At 55.6% G+C, this 22,428-nt stretch overlaps 1 protein-coding gene across 3 annotated transcripts in view; it reads left to right on the top strand.

Moving 5' to 3' along the window:
• The window catches only part of VIPR1 (vasoactive intestinal peptide receptor 1), a 33,431-nt gene extending 12,433 nt beyond the window's left edge, over positions 1-20,998 (top strand). For 2 of the 3 annotated variants that reach the window (XM_043595646.1, XM_043595648.1), the window contains exons 3-13: positions 3,400-3,507; positions 10,018-10,124; positions 11,554-11,660; positions 12,093-12,225; positions 14,566-14,719; positions 15,242-15,302; positions 15,504-15,570; positions 15,945-16,036; positions 18,478-18,607; positions 18,844-18,885; positions 19,608-20,998. In XM_043595646.1, coding sequence (XP_043451581.1) covers positions 3,400-3,507; positions 10,018-10,124; positions 11,554-11,660; positions 12,093-12,225; positions 14,566-14,719; positions 15,242-15,302; positions 15,504-15,570; positions 15,945-16,036; positions 18,478-18,607; positions 18,844-18,885; positions 19,608-19,799 — 1,193 coding nt within the window. In that variant the 3' untranslated portion in view covers positions 19,800-20,998. The remainder of the gene's footprint in view (positions 1-3,399; positions 3,508-10,017; positions 10,125-11,553; positions 11,661-12,092; positions 12,226-14,565; positions 14,720-15,241; positions 15,303-15,503; positions 15,571-15,944; positions 16,037-18,477; positions 18,608-18,843; positions 18,886-19,607) is intronic. The other variant, XM_043595647.1, reaches the window with a different exon arrangement.
• The last annotated feature ends 1,430 nt before the right edge of the window (positions 20,999-22,428 follow it).

The following is a 22,428-nucleotide window of genomic DNA, read 5'->3' as shown; positions in this document are numbered from 1 at the left end:
CCAGAGAGGCCCTGACCCCGGATCTAGGCCCCATTGCACTGCCTCCTAGGCCCCAAGGGTAAGCCACCCCTCGTGATCCAGGTGAGGTAATTGCTGGCACAGGGTGCCTGTCCGCTGCCAGCATCCTGTCACCAGGAAGACAGCCTGGGATCCAGAGGAGGGCGAGTGAGTCTGCCCATGACCTTGTGTGGGTGGGGCTCTGTGCGTGTTCACGCACATCCAGATGCGTGCTCCTGGCCCACGGCCGTCTGGAGCGGTCTCTGCGTCTGGGGTCTGTAAGCTCTATGTCTGACTCTGAGTGTCTGTGTGTGTTGTGTGTGATTGTGGATGTATGAGTGTGAATATCTGTGGTGTGCCCAGTCATGTCTATGCATGTGTGTTTGTGACTTGTGCGTGTCTCTCTGTGCCTTTGTTTGCTGGGGTCTGTCCTTCCATGTGCAAGTAAGCATGCATGTGTGTATATTTGCATGCATGACTGTGGTTCTTTGTGACGCTGAGTGCTTGTCTGTGTGTGTGTCTGTCGGTGCACACATATCTATAAAATGGCACAGTGGAAGCCCCCACCCTGCCTCGCCACCCCCGCCCCAGTCTCCAGGATGTCTTTCTTGTTGAGGTGGCAGTCCCTTTCTTGTGGGGGTGACACACACAGCCAACAAGAGCCCTGTTTCTCTGTGGGCCTGGGGACATGTGTGGTGGGGCCTGTGGGGCCTCTCTGGGGCAGGCACACAGAGAATACTCCTGAGGCCCAACCCAGGACAACAGGCTCTCCAGATAGCCAGCGTTTTTTGTTTCTGATTTAAAACAATTTGTTTAAGTTTATTTAATTAGAGAGAGAGAGAGCAAGTGAGCATGAGTGGGAGAGGGGCAGACAAAGAGGGAGAGAGAGAGAATCCACACTGTCAGTGCAGAGCCCGACTGGGGCCCAAACTCACAAACAGTGAGATCGTGACCTGAGCCGATGTCAGGAGTTGGGTGCTTAACCGACTGAGCCACCCAGTGCTCTAGCATTTTCTTGGCTGTTACTCCCTTCTCAGCTTCCTGACCCTGCTGCCTCCTCCAGGAAGCTTCCCTGACCACATGCCTCTAATGGACTTTCTTCCCAGGGTTCCCTGCCATGTCCACTGGCCTGCACCCCAGGACAGTTCACAGCCCAGTCCTGGTGGTGTTGAGACTCCTTGAGGCCAAGTGCAGCCCCCCACCCAAGGGCAACACCCAGTCTCCCTCTCCCTGTGCCACTTGTGGTGAAGCAGAGCTCAGGGCCAGAGACCCAGCTCTGAAACTGCTCTCTGACTATGCTGCAGCAACAGATCCAGAGAGCTCTAAGTCTGGTGAGGACACAGACACAATAACTGGCCTATAAAACAAGGTGTGCCCAGCATTGTCAGAGAGGGCTGAACAGAGTCCAGCAGAGCAAAATTCCCCAAGAAATGGGCATCGAGCCCTTCAGAAGAAGAGGAGCACAAGAGGTTTGCTGGAGAGGGAGCGTATGAACATGCGAACAGGCTGCACCATTCACCGGCAATGTGACTTTGGGCTTAGTTACCGAGTTGCTCCCTGCCTCAGTTACTCGTCTGTAAAATGGGAGGGTTAAATAAATAAGTTATGTATTCAAAGAGGGTAGAACAGTGCCTCGCACATACAAAGGCTACATAAGTATTTGTTGATATTATTAATAGCGTCTTGAACCGCTAGCAGGATTTACCAGGCATGATGAGCCCCTACATGGCCTCCAGAGAGGCTGGCTCAGGAGCGGGGGAGGGACCGGGAATCAGAAGAAGGCCACGGAAGCGTCATGACAGGGTGGACAAAAGGGCTTGGGGCCCTCGAGGAAGGGAGGCTGTGTTCTCTGGCAGGGCCAGAGTGGATCTGGGTGTTCTCAGAGAACGGATCAGAGAACGCATCCAGGTGTTCTCAGCCTTCAGCCATAGGTGCTACCTGGCTGCTGCAGCCCCGGAAGGTACCCCTCCCCGGGGCCACCCACCCCAGCACTCAGAGTCCCGAGGCTCTTTCCCACGTGGCGACATCCTTTCACCTCCTCTCTCTCCCCAGGCCCCCTTCTTGAGAACTTAGGAACCTTCGGACCTGGGCAGGGCTGGGCTTGGCTGAGCTGGCATTGACTTTGGCTCAGGGGTTGGGTTTCCCAAGGAAATCTATGGGACTGGCAGGGTTGCAAAGAAACAATTAAACCTCCCTCAGGGAAGGGGTTCCAGGGGAGTTCCAGTCCCTCAGGGGCACCCAGACCCTGAACAGGCAAAACCATGCATCTGCCAATTCAAGCAGCCCCCTAGGGACTCCACTGTGCACCCTTCGCTAGCCAGCCCTCGAGGCTAATACGTACATGGTGGAAAACACGGCCTGCAGTGCAGGGATTTCTCTGAACTCCCGTCCTGGACACCACCACCCCACAGCACAAGTCACAATTTGACGGAGTTAGGGGCATCTATGTTGCTTTTGACTTCTATGAAGACTCCTCAAGAACTAGCCAACCCCCAATATACCCATCGTCCCATCACACCCAACACCTCCTTTTATAACAAATATTTTCTAATGTCTCCTTTCCTATACAATGAAATTCAGGACATGTGCCTTCATTTTTTTTTTTTTTTAAATGAAGTTCTGGTTGTAAAAGGAACATAAAAAGGAAAGTGATTTATAATAAAATACTATGTACATATTCAGGCACAATCACACTAAAAGATAAGAAGACACAGTTTGAAGGTTGTCCCTATAAACTCTGGGAATGCAGTAGCTATAGATGTAGATTGATACATACAGCAGTTGCTTCACTGACTCAGGTTCACGGGCAACATTGCTGTCGGTAATGTGATTTTCCAAAACCTTGAACAACTCTTAATAATGTTCAGCATTTGAGAAAGCACAGTCTTCTCTCCCTTTACTCAGTTACATTTTGGGAAAACCCCATGTATGTTAAGCCTCTGCGGTAAGTGCCTTGTGTTTAGATGTGAGATGGAGGAAGAGTCTAGACTCCGGCCATTACAAAAGAGTTTCACCTGCACAAAGGCCCAGTGGCTCGTCTGAAAGTCTTGCAGAATACTCCGCTTACAGAATATCTCCCTGGCACAGACCCATCAAATGCCAGGCGAGGCCTCCAATCTCTGCAGCAAACAAAACCCCACCACTGTTCAAAACACCCCCAGGGGGCACTCCAGCCCTCACTGAGGACTGTGGAGCTGTAGTGATGCCTCCTCCCCACTCCCTGTCAGGACAGGCCCTTTACAGCCTGGGCAGGGTGATGCCACCCACCCCTCTCAGACTGAAGGCTCCTCTAGGTGGGAGCCTGGAGGGAGAAGAAGAGTGGGTGCCTGTGGACTCAGGCCCCAAGCCTGGAGGCACTCGGTGGCCATGCTGACCTCTGCGTCCTCTGCCTTCACCCCTCAGGCTGCAGCAAGATGTGGGACAACCTCACCTGCTGGCCAGCCACCCCTCCGGGCCAGGTGGTCGTCTTGGACTGCCCCCTCATTTATAAGTTCTTCTCTCCAGTTCAAGGTAAGAGCCTTGGGTGGAAGCAAGGGAGCCGGGGCAGCACAAGTGGTGCCAGCTGGAGTGGGTACTCACCTGTCGAGGCAGTGAGAAGGCAAACGGGAAGGGGACAAGGGGTGTGAGCAACTGGGGGTGCGGGAGGAGCTTTGTGGAAGAGGATGTGCCAGAACCAGGTCTTTGAAGGATTCGTGGGGTTTGATTAGCTCTTCACGTAAAAGATAAACACGTGGGAAGGGCTCACTAAATATTTGCTCAGCAGTTGATAACCAATTGACGGACAGATACAGGACTAATTATGGCTCCCATGTTCCCCGTTGTCTTGGGCTGGTCGTGATTCAGTCTTTCACTGCCTGGAGCCGATGACCTTTTGGGCTTTGCTTACACACCTTGTCATGTTTGTTTGTTTGTTTGTTTATTTGTTTGTTTTTATTTTGAGAGACAGCGAACATGAGCAGGGGAGGGGCAGAGAAAGGAAGAGAGAATCCCAAGCAGGCTCTGTGCTGTCAGCACAGGGCCTGACACAGAGCTCGATCCCACAACTGTGAGACCATGACCTGAGCTGAAATCAAGAGTCTGACACTTAACCAAATGAGCCACCCAGGTGCCCCACACCTTATCATATTTTTAAATGAATGTTCCCATAGAAGGCAGAAAAGAAGAGGGGCCTCTTTAGGAACTGGGCTTTCTTGTTACTGATTAACCAAAGAACCTTTCCTGCATATATTCAGCCATTCTTTCATTCAGTGAATATTTATGAAACATCTACTAGCATGACAAGCATGGGCTAGACAAACACAGCATGAAAACAGCCATGCTATCTGCCCACAGGGACCTAACGTTCTAGTTGAAGAGACATTTAGCAAGAGAACAAACACGTGTCACAAATGGTAAGAAGCGCCAGGAGGGAGAAGGGGGTAAGGCACAACATTAAGGCAGGTGTTCACGGATGGACGGGCTCGCCGAGGGGGTGCTACTGCAGCTTCTGTCTGAGGACCTGGAGGCCGGAAAGATCCTGGGCTGGGGGATCACTGAGAGGGAGAATCAGCAGCCTGTGGGATGGGCACTAAGGCAATGCAGTGGAGGCCAGGGCGGCTGGAGCAGAGAGAGCTCAGGGGAGGGAGGAGAGGAAAGAGACAGGTGGCAGAGGCCAGACCGTGCTGGCCCTGAGCACTGACTGAGGACTTGGGATTTTTTTCCTAAGTTCACTGAGAAGCCACTGGAGGCCTGAAGCCAGTAACTGACATAGTCCAATTTAGGTTGAGGTTTTTAACCAGTAATTCAGATTTTTCATGAGAAGGAGGGATTCTGGTAGTGCCATGGGAAGACCCATTCACAGGGCAGCTGAAAAGTGGTAATCGTTCGGACTTAGAGTGTGGGTGGCAGAGGAGAGAAGTGGGAAACTTGCCCATGAAGGGTGTGCCAGGCTCATGGCGGGGACAGAGAGATCCAGCATGCCCCCCTGGGGTTTAAGTTTGATGAACTGAGACACTCACCAAGGACTAAGGGAGAAAAAAAAAAAAAAAGAAGACTAAGGGAGGAGCAGGTCTGGAGTGGGGAGGATCCTTTGGAGGAGCAAGTCCAGAGGGGGAGGACCTGAGGGAGGAGCAGGTCTGGAGGGGGGAGCATTAATGAAGAGCAGGACCCAGAGTAGAATTCAGAGGGGGCTCCTGGGCGGCTCAGTTGGTTAAGCCTCCAGCTCTTGATTTCAGCTCAGGTCATGATCTCAGTTTGTGAGATCGAGCCCTACGTTGGGCTCTGTGCTGACAGCTGGAGCCTGCTTGGGATTCTCTCTCCCCCTCTCTCTCTGCCCCTCCCCTCCTCGTGCTCTGTCTCCTCTCTCTCTCTCTCTCTCAAATAAACATTAAAAAAAAATCTTTTAAAGAATTCAGAGACTGAGCAGAAAGACTCTTGGGCATCTCTTACTTCAGGTGGCCTTTCCCTCTCTGGACCCGTTTCCCTGTTTGTACAATGGGGACAGGAGGTGGGCCAAAGGGACTCTTTGGGGCAGGCTGGTTTTTCCCCCCAGGGCCCCGTGTTGTGGCCTCGGCAGTCAGTGAACGAGAGGTGTCAGTGCCCTCCCTGGGGAGTCTGGGAGCAGTCACAGATGTGCCGTATTCCAGGCCAGCCCCCACCTAGCCCAGCTCTCCAGCGGAACCCGGCACCTGGGTGGGTAGGCGAGGAGCTCCTCTGGCAGCTCTCAGGTGTCCAATCGGCAGAGCCTGCAACCAGCCTTCTCTCAGATTCCCTGGAAGTGCCTGCTACTTGTGCTCCTCCCTGACACTCTGCTAATTGCATTCCTCCTGACGGCATTTCCTTCTGTCCCTGCTGGAATTATCAAGGCAGCAACTTCACATAAGAATCTGGACCGCAGCCCACCATCTGGCTAACCCTGAGGCTGCCAGCCTCCATGGGGCCCACATGGTGCCTTGGTGCAGATGAGAAAAAGGTAGCCCTTCCTCAGGCAGAGTCAGCCTGTCACCAGAAGCCACCTTGTGACAAGCTGAATATGAAATAGATTGCAGCCCCCACCATTTATCAGCCAGATGCCCTTGTGCAGTGGACAACCTGCACAGCTGTACTTGGTGCCTTAGCCTCTGAAAATGATGGAGAGAAAGAGGAGACTAAGTTAGAGGCTGAAAATGTAAGGGAAAGAGGTGTGTTTTCCTGGGAGGAAGGTGTAAGCCAGTGACCTTAAACTCCAAAGAGGGAAGTTTGAGAGAAAGGCAAATGTGAAGCAGGAATAATACCATCCCTAACTCTAGTCCCTTTGGGTGACAGGACTGAGGAAGGAGTGTCCTCCCTGGAAGGGTTGGAAGGGACCTAGTTCCACAGGGAAGGCTGAGGCCACCTGAAGAGAATAAAGACGGTAGAGTTAGAAAGAAGTCATCTCCCGGGCTGGGTAAACATCCCGGGGGAGGAGTGCCGGCCAGGCAAGGGATTGCTCATCCAGGGACCAAAATGTTTGCGGGGACCTGATCCTTTAATTCGTGGTCTGTATGTCTTTCGTCTGTGGTGTTTTTACCTTTAAATATTTGAAAAGACATTTTTTAAGAGTGAAAACTAGGATCGCTAATTTGGTTGAGAAAATTCAACACAGGCTGCTAACTGTGTCTCTGGGGTCTAAGGGACACCTCCTCTCCCCGCCTCACCACCTGCACTGTGAAGCCATAGATAAGAGAGTTGTGATGCCAACCTAAGACGGTTGCCCCGGTTGTCTGGGACAGGATACCACGGACGGGCTTTTAGCAGGAGAGCACCACGGTCACATAGAGGATTTAGAACAATCTCTCCAACTCTCTCGGGTTGGGAGTGGGGTAGCGGGGACAGGAAAGCAGGGAGAGCCATCAGGAGGCTCCTACCTAATTCCGAGGAGATAAGGTGGTGGTGGTGGTGAGGAAGGGAGGCTGGGGCAGGACTCGTGGCTGAGGTGAGGTGGGGGGGGGGTGCGGAAAGAGGGCAGTGGGAAGGAAACGAATGCCCGATTTCTACCTCTAGTCACTGAGCCGTGCTTTTCACATGGAGGGCCCAGGGAAGAGTGGAGGGGTGGCTGTGACTTCTTTTCATGACATGGTGAGCAGGAAGAGACTCCTTCCTGCATATCACCCTCTACACACGCAAGTTCTGCTGGTTCCCAGGGCCGGACTGGGCTGCGTCTTGGGGTCCCATGGTGGCCACCTTTGAGATCTCCTCAGGAAGAGTTCCCTTTGAGACCTGGGCCCCAGTCCCAGGGCTCTTCAAAGAGGCCACCCAACCTTGAAGATGTCCCCCTATCCCCTGCCTTCCCCCCAATACCCAGGGCGGCCAGGGTTCCAGGGGACAGGGTGGCCCTTCGGCCACTCTGGAAGTTCAGAAAGGTGCAGTCAGGCTAACCCAGGTCTGTATCCCAAGCCTGCTGCTTCCTTGCTGTGTGACCATGGGCAGGTCACCACTCTCAGCCTTGGCATCCCCCTCTTTGAGTGGAACTAATAATAGCTCCTAATCACTAGCTTTAACACAGTACTGTTTGTTGCCTCCCCCCCCCCCCGACAGAAGGCATGAGAAGCTGCTGTGTAGATACAGATGGGGCACCTAATTCATGGTACCAGGTGCCTGCTATGTCATGGGCCTGGCCCATGGGGCCCTGGTCCTTCTGGTGAGAGTGGAGCTCAAAACTTGAGGCATTAGTGTCCCAACCTCAAGGCTGGCTGATCTGACCTTGTCCCCTTTTTCTACTTGCCCCAGGCTGGTGGGGGAAGTCCACACAAGAATCGGATCCTGGGAGGGGCCCACGGTGAGCTCCCTAGATCTGGGGCTGAAGCAGGCCGGCGGTTTACTGACGGTCTGGTCGAAGCCCGCCTGGGCCACAAGGGGGAAAGCTAAGGAGCTGAGCAGGGCCAGCAGGAGGACCTCTCTCTCGTGCTGGGAGCCCCCTGCAGCAGTGTGCTCGGGAGGCCTGCGCGGGAAAGGGCTGCCGAATCAGCAGCCGGCCCAGCCCAGTGCCTCTTCCTCAGCAAAGTCCCTCCTGCTTCCTCTAGGACCGCGCAGTGGCAAGAGACCCAGGCCCAGCTAGTCCTCCCTGACTGTCCCCAGCCCCCCAGCTGTCCCTCAATTCCTCAGCCATAAAGTAGGGTGCTAAGAACCTCTTTCAAATGGCAGCCAGGAGGATTAACAGAAATAGCAGACAGGGAATCACCTGGTATATTCCAAGCCCACAGCCAAGTTTAGAAATAGTGGATGTACATGCACGGTGGACCCCCCCCCCACCCCCCCCCACCGAGCTCTCTGGACAGCTCGACGTCTCCAACAGCTCTGCACCTGGACACCTGACACAAGTCCCCAGGTCCCTTCAGTGCAGACGGGGGCAAGGGGGCAGCTGAGAAGACTCTGGGGGTCACACCTGCTTCTACCCTCTTCTCTCCGTGTGGCCTTGGGCAAGTGACCAACCACTTGGAGCCTCACTTCTCAAGTGTGAACTGGGCTTCCCTTCCTCACTGGAGGGTGGAGGGGACTGAGACACTGAGCCTACACTGCTCTGTACAGTACTGATGAATGAAGAGTTCTCGACCTTGTCTTTGTGATGGAGCTGCTGCTGGTGGTGGTGATGGGGACCATGGTGGTGACCGTGATGGTGACGATCGCGGTGGTGCTGGTGGCGGCACTAGTGATGGTGACAGTGACGATACCAGTGATGATGGGGACAGTGGCTGTGGTGCTGGTGAGGAAGGAGCTTTAGGGCAAGGACGTCAGGACCCATCTTCTTTCTCGGCTTCACCTCACCTCCTTCCCTGCTGTGCTCTCCCTCCTCCCTCTTCCTCCATCCCTTCACCTCCTGCTCCTGCCTCTTCTCTCCTCCTGCCACCCCCACCCTCCTCTCTCCCTCTTTCCTCCTCCTCCTTCTCCTCCTCTTTCCCCCTTCCCCTCCCCCATAAGCCAGCTTTCGCCCCGGACTCCAGTGCCCCCTTAATGAGTCCTGGGATAGAGGGACGGGGATCTTCCCTGGCTCACCCATTTTCCTTCTTTTTTCTTCTTTTTTCTTTTTTCAGTTTATTTATTTATTTTGAGAGAGAGCTAGAGAGCAAGCAGGACAGGGAGAGAAACCCAAACAGACTCCACACTGTCAGCGCAGAGCCGGATGTGGGGCTCAAACTCCCAACCCCGGAATCATGACCTGAGCCAAAATCAACAGTTGGACGCTTAACCGGCTGAGACGTTCCGGCGCCCCTGGCTCACCCATTTTCTATTCAACTCCTCTCCAGGGCTAGAGAGTGGGCAGCCTCAAGGTAGCCCTCAGGTCACAGGCACTCTCATCAGCCCTGTCCCTTCGCTACAGCTTTGGGCCTCCAAGGACAGTGGAGAACTCAGTGAAGTTCAGCCGTAAGCTCCTGTAGCTCCATTCCCTGCACACACGTGCCTTTGCCCGGGCAGGTTCCCTGCCAGGACTCCCTGCTTCTCCATTCGTGGGCATTTCAGACCTGCACCCTTAACCAGGTGCCCTCCACCCCCACTTCCGGCCTCACCTTTGGTCCCTCTCCAACAGCACATCTGAGCCACACCAGGTGTGGGAGGAAATCAGGCCCATCGGCCCAGGCGAGCTGACCCAGGAGGAGTCCCGCGGCCCAGCCACAGGACAGAGAAACCATCTGCCACACCGGCTCCTGTGGCCCTGTGACAAGAGTGAACATTTAGCTCATGACAAGGGCCATGGGTCATTCTGTACCCAGAATTCAGGCCGTGACAAAAATCGCTTTATTTGTCTTGCACCCGGGGTCAGTTTCAGATGCGACAAGGGGCAAAGCTGAGCCCAGGGATGTCTGCTCTGACTGTCATTCGTGTTGCCAAGCCCTGGAAGAGCTTTTCCCTGCCCCCAAGTGCCCCGGCAGCTCCCTGGGAGTCTGGGTCAGGGCCGCTGGAGCCTGATACAACTGGGGGTGCCGGGGAAAGGCTGAGCTCAGAAACAGCCCGGCCCCATACCTACTCCACGGACTCACCTGCTCCCAGCCTCAGCCTCTCTCCTCTCCCCCTCTCCCCCCCACCCAGGCCGCAACGTGAGCCGCAGCTGCACCAACGAGGGCTGGACGCACCTGGAACCTGGCCCCTACCCCATTGCCTGTGGCTTGAATGACAAGGCATCAGATTTGGAAGAGGTGGGCCTCAGTCCGCCCCTGCCCTCCCACAGTGCCCTGGCCTGCAAGGCCCCTTCCACCCTCTCCCAGCAAGGAGTGAGGTCGCTGTCTATGCCGAAGCCAGGACTCGTGGGGTCCGCCTTCCCCAAGCCTCCTCCCTTGCCAGGCCTGCATTTCCAGGGGCTCATCCCCCTCTCTGTCCCTGACAGGGAACAGGAAGGGGACTTTCATGAGGATGACACACAGTGGCAAAAGCTGAAACAGCACTCGGCCCTCCGGCCGGGCCACCCCGCTGACTCATGGAAGCCTTGCTCCAGCCCTAGAGGGGCAGGGAGGGCAGATATCATCTCCCTATCTCATGCAGAGGGGAAACTGAGGGGCAGATCCTCAGCAGCCAGTCAGGGACAGGGACAGGGACAGGGACAAGACCATGGTCCTCAGTCCCAGAACAGGCATATGCCCTGGAGCAGGTGAAGCATGAATGGTTGCTGTGCAGATGTGGGCCCCGGAGCCACGTGGGGATACTGATGGGAAGCGAGAGTATAACTGGAGTCCTCAGCTAGGAGCCCCCTCACTGCTTTGGTGTGGGGTCGTGGGTATGTGTGTGTGTCCGTCTGCTGTGACGTTTGTCCCACCCCCAGACACCCTTCTCAGAGCTTTTGCTCCTCCCACAAGGGCAACTTCTTCAGAGGCCTTCAAAGCCCACCAGGTCCCCAGGCAGGATCTAAATCCCCCAAATCCCACTTAACCACTTGCCTGTTCTCCAGCAGGGTGTGGGACGTGGAGAGAAACAAGGGACTCACCCAGTGGCCAAGGATCTGCATACGTGTCCCTAGGGAGGGTTCCTGGAGGGGCCAGCCAGAAGCCTTTGGATTCCAGATTAGTCCCGTCCCCCTGCAGAAAGGCTAGATTGCCCTCCTCCTGCTGACCCCTGCCTCTGAGAGCCCCAGAAGGGAAATTGTCCCAGTGTCGTCTTTAGTATTCTAATTCCGTGTGTGGCTCTCTCGCTGCATGGCGGGAGGTCCTCATGTGGAGTCTGAAGGGCACAGTGTTGGGCCGCCGGGGGGCCGTGCCCAAAGCTGGCACGGAAGGGGTGCTGAACACATGACTGCAGAATGAACAAACAGGCACATGGAACGCGTGAGGTCTTTGCTCTTTCCGTCACTGACATTTCCCTCATGAAAGAGCAGAGAGAGGAGGTTCAAGTCAACCCCCGCCCCGCCCTGGGAAGCAGTCCTGTCCTGTCTGTGGAAACCCAGGGGAGGGGTGTCAGGGGTCCGGGGACTGGAGGGGGCGGCTCAGCTGCTCTTGGGACCCTGGAGTCTCTTCATCTGCCAAGGCAGGGATGGGAGGCAGGGTGCATAAGGCACGCACCGCTGCCAATACCCCCTAGGTGAGCCCACCCCAGCCCCACCTAAGACCCCCAACCCCGCCACCCTCTTCCCTCTAGCAGCAGCAGTCAATGTTCTACAGTTCTGTGAAGACCATCTACACCGTCGGCCACAGCCTGTCCCTCGCTGCCCTTCTGGTCGCTACAGCCATCTTGAGCCTGTTCAGGTGAGGTCCAGCCACAGCAACAAGCCTCAGAGCAGACCTAGCCAGGTGGCTCCTGTGCTCGAGCCCAGCCTGGCCCAGTCATGCTCTGGCCCCCTTCCCTGTCACCCCCAGGCAGCATAGAGTCCCTGCCCTGTCCCCCTACCACGCCAGCCTCCCCTGGAGAGAGCAGGCTGCTCAAAGTTCTCCACCTGTCTCGGCCTAGTCCCCGTGGGATGGCCCTGCACCTGGAGATCGGGCACCAGAGGGTGGGGCAGGCTCTGGAGGCTGAGGCACTCGGAGGCCAGGCTGCGCCAGCGTTGTACCTGGGGGCGGGGCCTGCCCTTGGAAGCCCTGTGCTCCCCCGCCCTGCCCTTGCTTCGAGCGCTGGACAGTGTAGTTGGAATGGGGGGTCCGAGGCCCCCTCAGCCTCCCAGCTCTGCCCGCCTTGCACAGGAAGCTCCACTGCACGCGGAACTACATCCACATGCACCTCTTCATATCCTTCATCCTGAGGGCCACCGCTGTCTTCATCAAAGACTTGATCCTGTTCAACAGCGAGGACGTGGACTATTGCACCAAGGGCTCGGTGAGGACCCCGCCCAGGCCCACCTCCCTCTCCCTCTTCGCCTTTACCTTCTGCAATCTCAGTCCCTCTCCACCTGCTGCTTCTCCCCTCTTCCTCTCTTCTCCTTCCTCCTCTCCCTCCCCAAGAATGGCCAAACCCCTACCCAACCCCGTCTGCGGCTCCTTGAATCCCACCCCCCTCCCAGCCACAGGAAGTGGTGCTCAGCCACCTGGGAGGGAGCTCACAGACCTGCCCCTGCCTGTGACGGATGCCTCTCCTTGGTGGGAAATGCGACACTTCATAGCCAGAGTCCACAGTCCCCCGTCCCTCCTCTGTTGCTAACTTCCAGAGTGATCTTCGGGAACTCCCTGCCTCCGTTTCCCCATCTTGCAAGGACTTCCAAGCTTCCATCCTACTCCCCCACCCCTACCACCACCTGGATTCGGTCCAGAAACACACACAGCCCTTCTCTTCCCTTCTTCCCCTGCCATCAGTCCGTTCTGGGCCTTCCTCAGGAAGGGAAGTTAAGACAGTGTCTAAGGAATTAATTGCCCGTCACTAAGGGGTCCATCTCCAAATGACTGTGAGCTCAGGACCCCCTCCCTGAGTGCCCCGGAGCTGAGACAGAGAGTCCAAGACCAGCCCTGGCTCCTACCCATTCCTGTGGCCAGTGACTCTGCTTCATGAGGACCTACCCCAGGGGCAGTGCGTTATTTTGGGCGTCAGCAATACCTTCTCCTCAGAGAATGGACCTACGATGGTGGAGTCTTAGGCATGTAGACAAGAAGGAAGGGAAACGCAGGGGGGCCACTCTGGACAGTCCCAGAGCTCCTCAGAGGATCCCACCCAGGAGCTGGGGCCCATGAGCCATGGACCCGGAGAAGCCAGGAAGCCTCCAGCACACTTGTTAAGGATAATTGTGGAGACCGGCTTTCTGATTCATTAGCAGCTCTCGGAAGCTTTTCTAAGGCAAGAAGCACAGATAACTGTCCTATTAAAGAGATGAGCTATTCTAGTTGCAAGGCAAGTGGGGGAGGATGGGGGACACAGGCCCGCCTGTAGCTGGAAGGACTGAAGTGGGACCTGAAGGAGCTTGCAGCCACAGGAAAAGGAGAGCAGACTACTGAGGATGCCTCAAAGCCAAGGGCACAGAAAGGAAGGAGTGGAATCTAGAGAGCTTCCCGGAGGGGGGAGGGCTTTAAGTTCTGGCTCACAGGTATTGGGGCTTGATCTGAAATGGAAAACTTTGGGGCGCCTGGGTGGCGCAGTCGGTTAAGCGTCCGACTTCAGCCAGGTCACGATCTTGCGGTCTGTGAGTTCGAGCCCCGCGTCAGGCTCTGGGCTGATGGCTCGGAGCCTGGAGCCTGTTTCCGATTCTGTGTCTCCCTCTCTCTCAGCCCCTCCCCCGTTCATGCTCTGTCTCTCTCTGTCCCAAAAATAAAATAAAAAAAAAAAAAAAAAAAAAACGTTGAAATGGAAAGCTTTCTGGGAGAGAACAGAGGACAGCGAAGGTCCTCCAGTTGTGCCAGGTGGGCCACCCAGAGCCCCAAGTTGCCCTGCTTCTGCCCCCTCTTGCCTCTTCTCCTCAACGCTTCCACCAGGGCCCCCCTCCACAGCCCATAGCCTACAGCCCCACACATTCAGGGAACCCTTGCAAACCCAAGCAAGAATTCTCCTCATACCTCTTCTAGCTACCTTCTATCCTAATTGAAATAAGGTGAATGGGTAGGTGGGGGCGGGGTTAAGTGAATGGGCAGGTAGACGGATGCTGAGTAAATAGATGCGTGGCTGGCTGTACAGGGGGAAGGATAGATGGGTAAAGTAGGAAAAATTGGGTAGATGACAGGTAGAGGGGCGGATGAGTAGATAGGAGGTTGGATGAATGGGTGGATAGCTGGTTAGGTGTGTGGGTTGGTAGAGGATGGCTAGTAGGTGGATAGGTAGAAGAATGGAGAGATAGGTAGGTGAGTGCGTGGGTGGGCTGATGGACGGGAAGATGAATAAATGATCAGTGGATGGACAGACAGATGGGTGAGCTGGTTGAACACCTAGTGGGTAAATAAACGGATAGGTGGGCAGATGGATGGTTGGATGGGTAGGTGGGTAGATAGACATATAGAAGGAAAATGAATAGATGATAAATTGATGGATGGATCGTTAAATCTGCAAACTTATCCCCAACTATCAGATGATCTAAAATCAGGGATAAGGGGAAAACCACCGGGTACATTTCGAAAGGGACAATGCAAGAACAACAAAGAGATTAAGCTGGCCGTGCTGCGCCTGTGTTTGTTGCCCCGAACGGAGATGTGGGCAGGCAGGGGACCCCAGTGAGCCCCTTCTCTGTTCCTCCCCCTGCAGGTGAGCTGTAAGGCAGCCATGGTCTTATTCCAGTACTGTATCATGGCCAACTTCTTCTGGCTGCTGGTGGAGGGCCTCTACCTGCACACCCTGCTGGCCGTCTCCTTCTTCTCTGAGCGGAAGTACTTCTGGGGGTACATACTCATCGGCTGGGGTATGGTACCAGGGAGGGCTGCCAGGCTGGGGACGGAAGGGGCAAGGCCTGGGGAGCTCACTAGGGGGTGGGTGCCAACCCTGCCTGCACTCGTAGGTCTCCCTGGGCTGCCGGTCCTGCCTACCAGGCTCTAGGCCAAGAGTTGACAAAAGTCCGCCCCAGTGTCTGACCCCAGGGTAGGTGCCCTCAGGCTGCAGCTGAAACTAGAGCTGATCTGTGGGACAGAGAGTTTCTGTGAGCATCCATTTCCCCTTCAGCCCTTGAAACGCAGGGCCACTGCTAGTCTGCAAAGTGCCCCTGTCAAATTGAGAAAAAGACCCTCCCTTTAGGGGGACACAGCCCCTCGGGCATAGCGCTCCACCCCCTCAGTAGAGCAAGCATGTTTGCACAGTGAACGGCCTGTGCAACCGCAGGTGGCAGCCCCGGAAACCCACTCTTCTCTCCCTCCCTTTCTCTCTCTTTCTCTCTCCTAAATCTCTCTCTTGTGCCCTTTTCTCTTTTTCTTTTCTTTGGCCCTGACAGGGGTGCCCAGCATATTCACCATTGTGTGGACAATCATCAGGCTCTATTTTGAGGATACTGGGTGAGCTGCCACCCCGCCCCCTCCCCCAGGCTGCCATCATCTGGGGCAGATCCCCTAGGTGGGATGAAGGGAAGCTGGGAGGCACAGACTCTGGGCCTATGGTCTCTAAAGGGCTCGGGGGCAGAGCCGGAGCACCTGGGAGGGCCTCTGACCCTGGCTGAGGACAACCGTTCTCATTCTCCCCCACCATGCCCTATCCAGATGCTGGAACACCATCAACTCCTCATTTTGGTGGATCATAAAGGCCCCCATCCTCACCTCCATCTTGGTAAGGCCTCCTCCCACCACGTAGAGATGGGGAAACTGAGGCCTAGATTGGGTAGTCTGCACTGACTTCAGGTCACACAGGAAATTCGTGTCAGGATCACAACGGAAACAGAGGCTTCCCAGTGACTCGGGGCAGGGTCATCCCCATCCTTTTCCCCATCAGTTTCTCCTCTAGGGTAAAGAACACAGATGGGGAGGGCCAGTCCTTCAAGATGTGAAGTAGAAATCCCAGATGACCCCCAAAGTGGGGAGAGCTAGGGAAGAGAGAAGACGGATAGACAGCAGGGTCCTGGGGAAGAAACCAGGACATCAGTCTGGGGAGCCGGACCCCTCAGCCTCCCCTCTCTGACCACTAACCTTGGCCGCATCCACCAGGTGAACTTTATCCTGTTTATTTGCATTATCCGGATCCTGGTTCAGAAACTTCAGTCCCCAGATGTTGGCAAGAGTCACAGCAGCCCATACTCGTGAGTATGCTCTGGCTTCCCTGCTGTCCCCATCCCCCGTCCCCAAATCTGCCCACGTGTCTTTGAAGTTTTCCAGGAAGTCAGGTGACTCCAGAGTCACCAAAAAGCCACCTTGCTCTTGCCCACCTCCACCCCCCATGACCTGGCTCAGCCCACAAGTGTCCCCCGCTCCATCCCTCCCTACCCTTGCCAGGCCCATAAACCCCGTGCCCGCTTCCCCTGCAGGCACTTACCTAGCAAGCGATCTGCCCCAGGTATGTATCCACTGCCAAGCCAGGGAGCTTGAGAACACAACAGATCACTTGTGCCCTATTCACACCAGGTGCCCAGTCCCTGGCAAGGGCCTGGCACAGAAAAGGGACACAGTAAGTACACAGTAGATGGATGCCCTGGGGGAGCCCCCAGCTGAACAACAAGATAGCCACATAGGATTAAGTAGTCCCCAGGAATAGTTAACAGCAGTTTCCATGCCAGGTGTGCTAAGGGGTTTCCACATATCATCTCATGTCATCCACACAGTCTCCTATAAACTGTCCACATTTTACAGGGAAGGAAACTGACACTCACTCCCTCCTCTTCAAGGATTTGGGAGCACATGGCCCTGGTAGGGGGGAGGGCACAGTGTCCCTGGGACAGTGGTCATGCTCCTTGCTTGGAAGGAAAGGTGTGAGGGCTGTCTTCTGCTCTAGGCAAGACTGGAGAAATAGGAAGGTTTTCATGAGAACAGGGCTTGAAGCCAGAACTAAAGAAACACGGACAGGGTGGCTGTGAGGAGGTGAGTAGGGGTCTGCATGCCTACCGATGGGAACAAGAGACTGATTATCAGTGCTGCAGAGACAGGACAACCCTGGAGCATCCCATAAGGCCCGCCCAGTCCTGGGATTCTGGACCGTTCTTGGCCTGGCTTCTCTTTGGAGAGTCTTGTGCTGTGGTTCTAAGATTCTTAGCTAGAATGTCACGAGCTGCTGGATTTAGGATTCTATTCTGGAATCCTGTGATTCTCTCTGATGAGACTAAGACTCACGTTCCTGGTGTGACGGCATTCTCCCCCGCTGGGTGCGTAGGAGGAACTTCCCCTCCAGTCTGAGAACAGGGCCTGTAGCCTGCCAAGGGGCAGTACATCAGGCCCGGGCATCCTTATCCTCTGCTTTGCCTGTGGGGCCCGGTTTGCCCCAATGCACAACTGCTCCAAAGGGCTTGAATCTGGGGCAAAGGAAGCCGGTCATCACCAGGTCCACGTGGGTGAGATAGAAACTGAGCAGCTGTCGGCAGGCAGAGGGGTGGGGGGAATAGGAGATGGGGCTCCCCGCTGAGGGGCTGTCGGCTCCCACTCTCCACCTCCCCATAAGCCTTCAATTTAAAGAAAGCCTCCATCTGTCAGCCTTGGGCATGCGGGAGAGATTTGTGGCCCAAAAGGGGTGGGCAGTGCTCAGGATCTTGGCATGGCTGGGACCCAGGTCTAGGAAGGAGCAGGAGGGGCAAGGCTGGGGGACCTCGGGCCCAGGACTAGGTTTCCCTGGACTGACTTCCGAGGCAGAAGGGATCACGGCGGACACCCCCAGCCCTCAGACCTCTCCCAGCCAGGGAACCGTGAGTTCACTCTGTCTGGACCGGCTGAGGTCAGGTGGTTGGGAGGCCTGAACCAGGATGAGCCCTGCTGCACAGGAGAGGGATGAGTCATTTAGAATGAATATCGACCCTGTGAAACACACAAGGCTGGAGAAGGAGGAGCTGGTCCTTCAGAGCCTGCTGAGAGTGTGTGTATGGGTGTGGGGAGCCAGGGAGGGAGGGATGCAATCTCAGAAAAGGTGGCAACTTCTAGAGAAGTGGACAGGCAGAGAAGCCAAAGATGGACTAAACCAGGCATAAACCGAGTGCCCAGCATCCTCCCAAGTGGCCTTGGGCATATGTGGTCAGCACCCCAATTACAAAATCTTCCTTCCCAAATGTCCTCATCCCTAGTAGAGAATTAGTCTCTTGTGGATGCACTGCACTTTATAAAACCCAAAGTAGTTCTGAGTTTCCAGCGAGGCCCATTTCTGTAATTTGATCATATTGAACATACATTTACCCCCACTGTAAAGATTAGGGAAACTGAGACCAGGAGAGGGGGAACCAGGATCTCCTGTTAGCTGAGAACATCTCTCCCTTGGCTGCCACAGACCCTGAAATACTATGTCTCATCCTCAGGGTTCAGCACTGACCTCCTCTATGGTCTCTCCTCCAGAAGGGTGAGAAAAGAGAGCTTCCTTCTCCTTCATGCTTCCTTTTAGGCTAGGAGACTTGGAGAGGGGGTGGAGGTGGAGGCTAGAGGCACTGCAGATATGGAACAGGAACACATGTGCACATAATATTTCCAGGAGCCAGTGGCCTGTCCTCACACATCCTGGTCATCATCCCTACCTCCTATACGCACTATCTGCCCTCCCTCTTGTCCCCAGGAGGCTGGCCAAGTCTACTCTTCTGCTGATCCCCCTGTTTGGAGTGCACTACATCATGTTCGCCTTCTTTCCCAACAACTTTACAGCTGAGGTGAAAATGGTCTTTGAGCTCGTCATGGGGTCTTTCCAGGTATGAACCATCCACCAGTCTGCATTCTTCTCTAGGCTTTCAGGAGATTCAGCCTGGGGCCTTGACCCCTTGCCACTGGATTCCATTTTTTTCCCACTGTAATAAGTCCTGATTAAGCACCTACTTTGCCCTTTGGTTAATCAGGGGAATGTAAGGACCAGGGCCAGGGGTGGTACAGGGGCTGGGGGGCTCCTGGAGTCTGTCCACCTCACCTCTCCTACTCCCTTCCTCCCCAGGGGTTTGTGGTGGCCATCCTGTACTGCTTCCTCAATGGCGAGGTAAGCCCCTCCCAGACCTTGGGGGCCAGGCAATAGCACTCAGGTTGAAACTCAGGTTTCAAGGTGCGGAAACACTAATGGGATAAGTGCAGAGCAAGGATGGGTTAAATCTTGCTACTCCAAGTGTGGTTGTCAGACTAGAAAACAGGTGATGGCACATACCTAGGACCTGGTTAAAAAGGCTGATTTCTGCCCTCTGCCCCCCAGACCTGCTGACTTAGAATCTGCATTTTAAGACACACACACACACACACACACACACACACACACACACCTGGGATTTGTGTGCACATCGGTTTGGTTAAGTGGCTGTGTCCAGCAAGTGGGGATAGGGGCAAGGGGGTGGACTGCCGGTGGAGGCTGAGTTACCGTGGAGCCTGGTTACAAAGCACAGAAATCCATCCACTCAGATGAGCGCGAGTGAGCTGGGGGGCAGCGATCAGGGGAATGGGGATTCAGCCACCCCCAGGCAGTACCCCTCCCCCTCCCCGACTGCATTCTCTGATCCTCTCTGCCTCCTACCGCCTGTGGCTCCAAGGCCTTGATTTGACCCGGGGCCCCAGTGGTCCCACTGTGCACTAGCCTAGGTAGCGTCCGGGTCTCTCAACTTAGACTCCCCAGGAGGATTTGACTGGCTGGCTCGGCACCCTAAATCCAGAGCAGCCCGATCAGCAGTGGAGGAGGCTTACTGGGGGCGGGCTTCAATACCTCCCTTTCCCCAGGTGCAGGCGGAGTTGCGGCGGAAGTGGAGGCGCTGGCACCTGCAGGGCTTCTTGGGCTCGGACCCTAAATACCAGCACCCGTCAGGAGGCAGCAACGGGGCCACATGCAGCACGCAGGTCTCCATTCTGACCCGCGTCAGCCCGGGCGCGCGCCGTTCCTCCAGCTTCCAGGCCGAAGTCTCCCTGGTCTGACCGCCAGGCGCCCAGGGGCCCCCGGCCGCTCCTCCCGTCCGCACCACCCACCCCGGGCGGCACCGGGGACCGAGGCCTGCCCGGGCGAGGCCAGCCCCGGCCCTGGGCTCGGAGGCTGCCCCGGTCCCCAGGCCACTGTCCGGACGCCCCTCAAGAACTCTGCCCTTGCGCTTGTCTGAGAGTAGGGTGCACAGATGCGGGAGCCGCTTCTCTGCAAGCAGGTGCGCCGGGGGCTCCCACCTGAGGAGACGTGGGGTGGAGCTCAGCCATCAGATTCCTCCCCGAAAAGTCCTCGTCCGCCAAGCAGGGCCAAGAAGTCCACACACTCTCCCCTGACTCGGCGCTGGTGGCTCTCGGGCGCCGTCCAAGGCAGGCAGCTGCCCGTCCTCGGACAATGAATGCGGGATCGTGGTGTGCGCCGAGGACACAAAGATCTTGCCCCTGAAGATCACCGGCCACCACCACCTCGACGGAGCCTGAAGTTCCACCATTGCGTCAAGTTCCTTTGGGTTAAGCATTACCATTAAGGCATCTCTTCCCAGATGCGGTCGCCTCCCCCAGCGTCGTCCTCTGAGCTGCCAGCCCTTCCCAGTGGAGGAGTTTGCCTCAGACGGGTGTGGTTTTGATAGGGAGTTTAGTTTGGGGCGCGCAGGTGTCTCCATAGTCCCTGCTGAAGTACAGGCAGTGGGAGCTTCCCCTGGCCGCCCACCTATGTGCCAACTATCAGAACCAGGCTGAGAGATGCGCGCTCGTGCGCCCCTTAATCCTCCCATCAACCCGGCAAGGTGGGAACTACTGTCCCTATTTCACAGGTCAGGAAACTGAGTCTCACAGACAGGTGCCTCGCCTTGTCACACAGGTAGGGTTCCATCTCGGATCCGTCAGATGAGAAAATGAAAGCACAAATTCTTAACTGCTGCTTTTTATATATTGTAACAAGCTTCATCCTCTTAGTTATTTGTATCACCACTGATATTATTGCTACCATCCCTGCAATCCCATTCCCACCCCAGCCACACTGGAGTGTGGCTGAGAAGCCCTCTAGCCCACATATTGTCTGGACAGGAGCCTGGTGGTCAATAACATCCTGTGCCTACCCTGCACCCTGTGGCCACGTGGCTTCCTGCCCACACTCCAGCCAGAAGATCCCCTCAGGACTGCAAACAGGCTGTGCGACAATAAATGTTGGGTTGAATCGGCTTGGCTTCCCTGGTGGTTGATGTTCCCACGTGACCTAAAACGGGGACCAGCTTTCAACTTACGGCCATTTTCCCCCATTCAGAGGAGGGGAGGTCGAAAGCATCACTGAAGCCAGCTGTCACCACCCTTCTGGCTTTGGATGGGAATCCTACACTTCTAGGAGAAGCGCGGAGTTCTAAAGGCCTTCACCCCATGTCTCATTGAACGGTATCCCATGTCTTCTGAGCGTGGGGAAGTTATACTAGGTTCTCGTTGTGTCCCCTGACCTTCTAAATCCAACCAAGAGAAGGAGATTCTATTCTTGGATTAGTACAGAACAGCTGACCGAGCTGCCGCAGTCCCAGAAATGGTTAAGTGGGAGCATGTTGCAGGCCACAGGGATTCCTGCAGACAGGGGTGCATGGGGTATAAGCTGACCATGTTTACACTGCCCAGGGTTCAGGTAAAAAGAGATAGAGGACAGAAATGTCACCAAAATGAGTGACAGAGCCAGTACGACTGGTGGAATGGTTTAGACACAGGCAATAGGGCAAAGTAGATGAGTTCAGTTGGCAAGAGAGGTCTCCCTCCAAAGCCGTTGCCTGACCCCTTGGCTTCCACTTCCTGCAAACCTGCAGAGGGGTTGTCTTGTTTGGGAGCAGGAGAGGGATGCCAAGCTGGTAAAAAGAAGCTAGAATAGGCTGGCAAAGCCTCAGATCTGCTTACAAGGCTCCTTCAAAGCCTTGTCCTACTCAGTACCATCCCAGAACCCGTCACCCAATGACAGCCCCAACCAAACCAGCATGCTGAGGAGGCCTGAGTCAGGGGTGGTCAGGCCAGGATCAGAGTCACCGTGAACCCAGGGCAGGGGCAGCCCCAGGCACATACCCTTGGACCAGTGGCCCAGCAGGTCTGACAGTGGCAAACTCCATCTAGAGTCACATGTCATGCCTGCCCTGTGCATGGTCAGCTGTGGGACAGAGAAGGAAATATCCCTACCTTTGGTTTCAGCCGTTCTCTGGCCTGCTGGAGAGCGCATTCCCAGCACTCACCGTCCCTTCCTCTGCCCGGGCCAATGGTGGTGACCACCAATGAGGTGTGGAGAGCTGGGCATGGGCATTTGGGTCACCCGGAACTTGTTCTATTCTTCCCCAGGAGTCTCCCATCCCTACTACTCCAAGGCATGGGGATAAGAGATAGGGAACAGGTGGGAGGGCCATGCTCCTCTCGCCCAGCTGGGCCATGTCACTGATTTCCCTCCCTGCCTCCCCAGCTCAGTGCTTCTCTAAACTGGTTCCAGAGATGTTGTCTACCCGTAAGGTCCAGAAGACCCAGCCCTACTCTTTTAGTCCTGATTCGAATTCCGATAGTCTTGTAGATCTTGAGCAGTTCCCTGTATCTCTGGGCCTCAGTTTTTCCACCTGATGGATCGCTAGGCTTAGCTCCTGGC

This window comes from Prionailurus bengalensis, chromosome C2 (assembly GCF_016509475.1).
Source record: "Prionailurus bengalensis isolate Pbe53 chromosome C2, Fcat_Pben_1.1_paternal_pri, whole genome shotgun sequence".
Classification (NCBI taxonomy): domain Eukaryota; kingdom Metazoa; phylum Chordata; class Mammalia; order Carnivora; family Felidae; genus Prionailurus; species Prionailurus bengalensis.
This window is presented reverse-complemented; position numbering and strand designations above follow the sequence as displayed.